This window comes from Lepidochelys kempii, chromosome 2, assembly GCF_965140265.1.
Source record: "Lepidochelys kempii isolate rLepKem1 chromosome 2, rLepKem1.hap2, whole genome shotgun sequence".
Taxonomy (NCBI): domain Eukaryota; kingdom Metazoa; phylum Chordata; order Testudines; family Cheloniidae; genus Lepidochelys; species Lepidochelys kempii.
Window position 1 is genome coordinate 190,174,318 of NC_133257.1, and position 8,821 is coordinate 190,183,138.

At 44.6% G+C, this 8,821-nt stretch overlaps 1 protein-coding gene across 1 annotated transcript; it reads left to right on the forward strand.

Moving 5' to 3' along the window:
* Positions 1–3,249: 3,249 nt before the first annotated feature.
* Positions 3,250–8,215, forward strand: LOC140906020 (C-C chemokine receptor type 9-like). Its single transcript, XM_073329516.1, has 3 exons — positions 3,250–3,312; positions 5,944–6,004; positions 6,711–8,215. Exons 2-3 carry the CDS (start codon positions 5,987–5,989, stop codon positions 7,920–7,922), a joined length of 1,230 nt encoding a protein of 409 aa, XP_073185617.1. The 5' UTR covers positions 3,250–3,312; positions 5,944–5,986; the 3' UTR covers positions 7,923–8,215.
* Positions 8,216–8,821: the final 606 nt, after the last annotated feature.

Genomic DNA, 8,821 nt, shown 5'->3' on the forward strand with positions numbered 1-8,821 from the left:
AGTTGGTGAGACCAGGGCAGTTGGGGAATACACAGATTCAGTACATCTCCTCAGCTGCCTTTGTGTGTGGGTTTCCTGTGGAGCTGTGGGCAGATTTCAAAGCGGCCCTCCTACCTGATAGAGGGAACTGAAATTGATACTGGATCTGGACTGCAAAGTGTTCTATAAATGTGTCATTATTCTGACAATATCACTCAAAATGCTGGTCCATGACAGAATATTTTTACAAGAAGTATCTTCATGATAAAACAGCAAATCTTCTGCACCTATTGGAAATAGTGAGTGAACCAGGAACCAGAATGTATTGAACATCAAATTATCATAGACTCAACCCTCCCACGCCCATATGCTTCTCTCCATTACACACTACTGTGAGTGGAGTGGAAGACCTCAGAGTTTGTGCAAAAAGTGGTGCATACAAGGGAAGTATAGCCTCTGCATCAATCACATATCAGAGTAGCTGTGAAATACCGGGTTGGGGGCTGTAGAGAGGCAGAGGAAAAGGAGTCTGAAAGCAGCCTGTCTGCACCATGTTCCCCACTTAAAGTCATGGAACACACATGGACAGCTCCCATGTAAGTTAATGCTATTCTAAGCTGTATTTACTTTGCCTACATACTCCATTGCCTGCATCAGAGGTGTTACAGGAGCCAACAGTAACGTGCCAAATGAGCCAGTTATGCTGCCATTTGTATGGAAAAGTCCTGTAGATTTTAATATGTAAGAAACAAACAGGGTTCGATAGAAATTCCTGAAAAAACCTAAAAAAATGTAATAGAGCATGATCTCTCTTTATGGTTTTCTGAACCATCCTACAGAACTGTACAGCAAGGATTTCATTCTCTAACACATTCCTTAGAGCAGTTCCAAACAGCTAGAGAAAAGTTCATTTTCTATGAACTTCTATAGAACTTTACGATAAGGGGGATGGGGGGGTTAAGGCTTGCAGCAGTGCAGAGGGAGCAGCTAAGTGCAACAAACCCCACCTCAGGTCATCAGCAGGGTTTGAATGTGTCACCTTCACCAGTGCACAGACATCTACCACTTTAAAGAAGCAACCCCATTAGCGGGAAGCGGTAGTAGGCTTTTATCTTCACGATGGATTAAACACTAGAGGGGCAACATTGTCAGGAACTCAGGTGGCTCCTTGCACGGTCGCCTAGCAACCCAATGAACTTGGCTGGGCCCAATGAACCCTCACTGAGTGACTGTGCTCCCTGATTGGACAGAAGAGCCAACAGATCTCTATTAAAGTCTGGTAGCAACAGCAGCACAGTGTCTGCTCAGTGCGTTCCATGCCTGCAGCCGTGTAAGACCTGCTTCCTGTACTTCCTGTCGGTCTCTGCTCCTGCCCTACTCCCTGCCTTCCTCAGAACTCCTGATTCCTGGCTCCAAGCACTGGCTAGTCTCTTGACTATGACACCCGATCTGCCCTTTGGTTCTATTCTGGATCCCGACTCCTGTCTCTGACCATTGGCTTGTCTTTTGACCACACCGCAGGTTCTGCGCTCTGATTCTGCTCTGACCACTAGGCAAGACTCCTGTTCTGACCACTATCTTGCAATGCCTGCATCTCGGTGTGTAACAGTTTGAGCAGCCCAGCAAAAGGCAGGAGTGGCCTTCGCCCCATAGCATGGAGCTCCCCTACAGAAGGGCAACAGCAGGAGCCTGATCCACCTTTTTGGACATTGTTGGGGAACTGCGGGCTCAGGTCGCAGAATTCAGTGAGCAGAATGCAGCCCTCCAGGCCCAGTAGAAGACCAGGCATTGTCTTCTGTCCCTGCAATTCTCACATCCACTTTCTGCATGACTAAGCTGCTTCTACTGGACAAAGTTCAACATCTATTATGCCAAGTTTCATAGGTTCCTTAACCAATGTCATCTCCAGTTCATGTTACAGCCACATTTGTACCCCACGGATCAGTCCTGAGTAGGACTAGTACTAATCTGCTCACCACAGAGGCTCTGATGTGGGCATCCCACTCCTGGAAGGGTCCAGGCCTCACTTTGAACACTTGGACTGCTTTGTACAGACAATGGCAGGTGTCTTTGATAGCCCTAATTGAGAACGTACTGCAGAAGCTGCTCTCCATGCTCTCTGGCAGGAGCCCGGTTCTGTCGCCAAATATGCAGTGGGATGTTGATGTCTGGCTGCAGATCCCCACTGGAATGGGGCTGCCCAGGAACACCACTTCAGGCAGGGCCTCAACAACTCTATCAAAGATGAATTAGCACCGGTGGAACCTCCGCTTAGCTGGGAGCCTTAATTGGTCTCTGTATTAGGACTGATGATTAGCTAACAAAGCGAGGCCAAGAAAAATGACACCCACAGGGAAGAATTGTTCTGTCTCCTGGGGCCCCAGTTGTCCTGCCAGATGCTGAACCAATGCAGTCGACCTGCCTAGCCCCACCTCTCTGCCGATGAGAAGAATCGTGGTTGGGCATTGGGGCTGTGTTGGTACTGAGGGGTGGCCCAGGCCCATTGCAGCCAAAGACCAGCCCACCTCCGCGTCAGGAAACGCCTGAGCCAAGCCCCAGTAAGGGGGCGAGGGTTGGGTCTGTGCTCCACTCCTCCCCTCAGCAAATCACACTGCTGCCTATCCACCAGAATTTGGCAACCCCTAGCACACATGTCACGTGGGCTGGAAGAAAGCAGACATTGTAACAGCTTGGACTAGCCTCCCTGCCTGGCCTTTACTCTGTACAGCAGAGCCCCTGTGGAAGGACAAAACAGGTCCTCCCACAGCGGGTGCAGGATGTGCTCCCATGCACTCCAAGCCAGATGAACTGGCCAGTGTAGAGAGGTCAGGACTATGGCTGCAACTCATTTGTTCTCACCCTTCCCTCAGGCTCTGTTATTCTCACCATTGCCTGTGGAGGGGGCAGCCATGGCACTGGGCGTTTCTGGTTTGTCCTGCATTAGCTGCTGTATGAGCAGACAGATGCTAACAGGCAGAAAAACATTCAGGCATCAGGGATCCAACTACTTACCCCAAAGAGCGGGGAGGGGAAAGACTAAGAACAGCCTTTGTGCAGCATGAAGAAAACATCAGGGAGTGGCTTACTGAAACTCCAGGTGAGGAGAGGGGTTGGTTTGCCTCATTTATGCGGCTGCAACCGACTGAAGCCACAGATAAAAAAAGGCAGCCGCAGATTCACCCAACCCAGAGTCCTGGAGCCATACGCCCTCCTAGACCTGCACTGAATGACAAACACTTTCCAGGAGTTGCTAAAGTCCTAGGAGCACACGGTTACCTCTGGTCACCAGTGCAGTGACTGACAGACTGACTGAATAAGGAGCTACAGCCACTGGTAAGTGCCCAGTTCTCTCCCATCCTCTCCCTGGCATGAGGGTTAAGATTTTTCTGATTATTTTCCACATGCTGCTGCAGTGGAGATGAGTCTCTGTCACATACCACCTCTCTTGGCAAGCAGTACATTCAATTTTTAACTCACCCTTTTGTAACGACTTTTTGCTTGAAAATATTTACTGTTAAAAGCAATTGCTGGGGTGCCCAAGGCTGCTGCAGTCAGGCCAGCCAAGCTACCCCTGTGCATCCCAAAAGCATTTACAGTAACATTTTGGAAATCGAAACTAAGAGCTGTCTCAGGGTTTGCTGTAGGAAAATGAGTCAGTATCTTCAACATCTAAAATATCTCTGAACATTTAAAATTAAGCTACGTTAAATAACAATAACTTTCCCCCCACCCCATTTGAGAGCAACGCTGTGGCTAACATGTTACATACACCAAAGGAAGGATTTTTTTGGCACACCTTTTTTCCTCCTCAGTTACGCCAGCATAAATCCAGATAACTCCATCTGCTCTGGTGGAATTATCTGAATTTACAATTAACTGATGAATCTCAGAACTGTAAAATAGCACCCCATTCACATGTACTATTTTTATATGACACTCTCTGGCGTTAATATGTATGCCTTAGCATTTCAGTCTAGTATGACTAATTTATGATTTCTGTGGAGATGGGGACTTTCAATCTGCCTCCTCTTACTACTGTAAAATTCCCATCTTCATTGTGACATTAATATAGTTTTAGGTATTTAATTTCCTTCTTTGTTTTTTTAAAAAGAGGAAATCTGACTCTATGGATGTGAGCCTCAACTAAGCATGGGGTCACAAATTCAACTAAATGCACCACAGCATAGATAGAATCATAAAAAGTAATCTACTGAAGGTATTTCAATGCATAGAACTCCAGGGAGCTACATAATTCTGCATGCCTCTGTTGCTCTATATGATTAAAATTACTACAGCATATATTTTCATTACTTTAAATGTTGTTATTTTTTAATCTATTTTTTCACCTAATCTTGTCAAAGCTCATATCCTGTAGTGATATACATGCAAAGACTCCATTTTGCAAACCTTACTTGGAAGTTACAAATATTCACATAAGTAGCCTCCCAGGATGACAAAAGGTGGCCAGATCAGTTCCAAAGTTAGTACTTTTATAACAAAATTATTTTGAGTTGGGTGAAAAAAAGTATCCAAATAATGCATGAAAGAAGTGTTGTTTTTTGACCCTTGGCTAGTAACAAAAAGGCCTAGAAGATTTTCTTCAAACCTTCACTTTTGGGCTGAGGGCAAGAGTAAAAGATTTTAGACCTAAGGATAACACACACACACTGAATGAGATTGTCATCTCAATAAAAATTAATAGCATAGCTAGTGATAATACAGTGCGGGATTGGATGATAGATTAACACCCACCAGTAATAAGATCAGGAGAGATTTTATGAGTCAGCACAGATGAGAAACAGAGAATTTTTTCTTTAGTTTCATGGGAAACTAGAACTTGAACGTTGGTCACTTCCCCCTGGAAAAAGCACTATTTAATGTAACTTTGTTGTTGTGGTCATCGGTTTTACAAGTTAGTTCCGGCTACACATTGAAACCTGTTTGTAGTGTGACCTATTTTCAAAGATGCGGGAACAAGTGACACTCTGAATGTCCTGAGTGATTTTCACTGAACTCCAGACATTTAGTTGTAGAGATCCAGTGAGTGTATGGTCACCATCTGAGTTGGCTAATAGTATTTAAGGGGAAAACCCTAGGTCTTCTCAGTGTTTGGGATTCACTCATTGACGCATAGCTGCACTGGTGCAATTGTCAACTGTAGACAAGGAAAGCCATGATTTGCACTACCTTAGTTTATTCCTGCTTGAATGTAGGATAGTTAATTGGTGCAAATCACAGGTTTCCTTGAGCCCATTCCTGTCCACCCTTGGATTTTACATGGTTTACATGGTTCCTGGCCATCAATGACTAAAATTGAAACTAATCCCAAGCAGAGATCATGGCCTATAGAAAAAGACATTTCCAAGAAGGAACGAAAAGGGTTAGATAATCAGTCATTACAGAAAATGGAGGTGTTTTTAAACTAGAGGCTGTTAAGGAAGACAGGTGGATTTCCTTGCTAGTTGTGACACTTAATTTGAGACAATTGTTTTTCACTCTCAGGAGCTTTTGGAAAGTTATGTTAGTTTTATTTAACAGTTTTTAAAGAAAAAAGTGTGAACCCAGGGACTGTACAGCTTCTTAAAAATGAAACAGAAGTAATCCTAGCCATTAAAAATGTTTAACCTGAACAGAGCACTTGAAAAACTGCAGCCAGTATGCTGTTAAAAGCAAATGTAAATGACGTAGCATATTTAGAGAGGTTTGTTTTTGGAAAACTTGCGTTATGAAAATGAAGCTGCAAATATAACTGAAAACTGCAGGGTCAAATCCTGCTCATCTTACTCACCCACCGAGACCCCTGGATTTCAAAGGGACAACTCATGTGAGGAAGGAGAGTAGGATCTGGCCTGCAGGCTCATTTGAGAAGGCTTTCTGTGAATATGCCTTGGTTTTACACTCATCTCAGTCCTGTCTCAAGGTCTGTATTTTACATGTCACTTACCCACCTTATTCCCTCTCAAGTTCATAGTGTTGTTTTCAAGACTGAATAAAGATCTGACTGCAGATGGCATTTACGAGCATGGTGAGTATAAATCTACTACTGCCGAATAATCTCTCTCTCTTCCCCCCTTTCAGTTTGTGACCGAGGCTATACCATCATTCCCTAAGGCACTGCAACACATTCCCCTGAACATATTCTAGAACTGTGTTGTCCTCTCCAAGCTAGCAATGAACATCTGTTCAGTCATGGATGCTCCTGTCCTACCAAACAACTTGGCTCACGCAAACTTATAGTATGGTTCAGCCAAAAGATGCTGGACATGAATTTGCCTGCTCAGCTGAGGATATAACTGTACTTTGCTCCCCTGTTGGATCTTCCAGCTGAGGATCTTAAAGCACTTTACCCTGAAACACCTTTGCGAGCTAAGTATTATTGTCTGTAGTTTATAGCTGGGGAGCCAGATCCTCAGCTGATGTAAATGGGCAGCTATGTTAATTTCCTCCCGCTGTGTGGTTCTCGCCTAGGGAATGAAAAGCAGAGAACTTTATTGATTTGCCTAAATTCACACAAGAAGAGCATAGATTGTACCTGTGCACTATCTGCACTCAAATGTATTTGGGTTATTGGGCATTACGCTGATCGACAGTCAACGGAGGGTTTGAAATTTCCAATTTCTGGTGGTGGAAAATTTGCCCAGGTTATTGCAAAAATAATTCAAAATTCCACCTTCATTGTTTCTTATTCAATGATTTTGTCAGCATGTAATTAATCTGATGTTCCCCTGCAGACCACCGAGAACTACTTGGCTAACCTGGATTATTTTACGGGTTCTAGTTCTGTGTTGCCGCAATACAACAACCCATTTAATCACACAGACGTCATTTGTGAAAAAGGTCATGCCCAGCAGTTTGCTCAAACTTTCCTGCCAGCATTTTTCTGGATTGTCTTCTCCATTGGCACCATGGGTAATGCCTTAGTCATCCTCGTCTACTGGAAATACAGACACAGAAAGAGCATCACTGACAGATACCTGCTGCACCTGGCCATTGCTGATCTGCTCCTCCTTCTCACTCTCCCTTTCTGGGCAAAAGCAGCTTCAGATGGCTGGATCTTTAAGAATTTCATGTGTAAAATTGTCAATAGCATGTACAAGATCAACTTCTACAGCTGTATGTTGTTTCTGACATGCATTAGTTTTGACAGGTACATTACAATTGTGCAGGCCATGAAAGCTAAGAACTCTAAGCGAAAAAGGCTTCTGCGCAGTAAACTAGTTTGCTTTGGTGTTTGGCTGACTGCAATAAGCTTATGCATCCCAGAAATAGTATACAGTGAATCTAAGCAAGTTAGTGATACAACTACTTGCAAGATGGTATACCCTACCACAGTTACCCGAACCATCAAAGTTACTATCCTAGCTTTGAAAATCACAGTAGGATTCCTCCTTCCTCTCTTTGTCATGGTTACTTGTTATGCTTTTATAATTCATACCCTTCTTCAAGCGAAAAGATCCCCAAAGCACAAATCATTAAAGATCATCATCATGATTATCATAGCTTTCCTCCTCTCCCAGTTGCCCTACAACAGCATTTTGCTGGTCAAAACCATTGACACCTACACCATGGTCATATATGACTGCAAAACCTCTGACAACATTGACCTTGGATTCCAGATAACTCAGAGCATCGCCTTCCTTCACAGCTGCCTGAACCCCTTCCTCTATGTGTTTGCTGGGGAGAGATTCCGTAAAGTCCTCTTTAAAATTCTGGAGGATGCAATTCACCGCACTGGTAAGAGCCGAGAACAGAGCTCTTTCATATATGATAGCCAAGAAGGGAGCTCAAAATGGTCTGGATTGCTGGGGCCATCAAAAATCAGGAGCTCTCTCATTTTGAGTATGCACCAATATTCCTCACTCACACCCAACTTTTGCCAAGCTACTTTCGAAGTTAATGGGAGTCTGGCTAGAGGAAGAAGTACTGAATTCAGTGCTCTGTAAGTGATCCTTACCCTGTGAAAGAAAAAGAAAGATCCTGCTCAACAAAGTGAATTAGGATCTTCATCAGGGGCTTGATCCAATGATCCTTCAAAGTATTGAGCAGTCTCAACTTCTGCTGAAGTCAGCAGGAGATGAGGGTGCTCCGCACCTTCCCCTGGAGTGCTGAACACCTTCAAAGATCGAGCCCTACACTTCTGGCTGAAAGTGAAACCATTAAAAAGAGCCAGAGAAATAGTATAATGCTATCTGGAAGCAGAACTGTCAAAGGATAGGGGATTTTAAAAACAAATCTTGTTACAACTGTAAATATGCAACCCAGCTGTGGCAATGAACAATCTGAAGCAGCAAGGGATTTAAGGGAATGATCACCTGTGGTCATGGAGCTCAGTTACTGTAGCCATGGACATAGCTAAGACTTGGTGGCTGCTTCACACTGCCCCATTCCGATCCATGCCAACTGACTAAAGCCAGGGGAGGAGTCAGGCCAGTACTGTTTTCAATGGGAGTTGCAGGTGCTCAGTACCTGTCAGGATCAGGCCTTAATTGGTTGATGTTTGTATAATGCTTCATAAATGAAAAATGCTACAGATTGTTACGGTCATGTCACTGACAGCTTTTCAAAGTCCCTTTTCTGTAACAGGTGAAAGTAGGGTTGCCAAGTTTCTACTTGCACAAAACCAAACAACCTTGCCCTGCTCCCTGCCCCGCCCCTTCTCTGAGGCCCTGCCCACCGCTCACTCCATCCCCTTCCCCTCCCTCTGTCGCTTGCTCTCCCCACCCTCACTCACTCATTTTTACCGGGCTGGCTCAGGGGCGGTTGTGAGGGCTCTGTCTGGGAGTACAGACTCTATGGTGGGCTGGGTGGTGAGGAGTTTAGGGTGTAGGATGGGGCTCCGGGC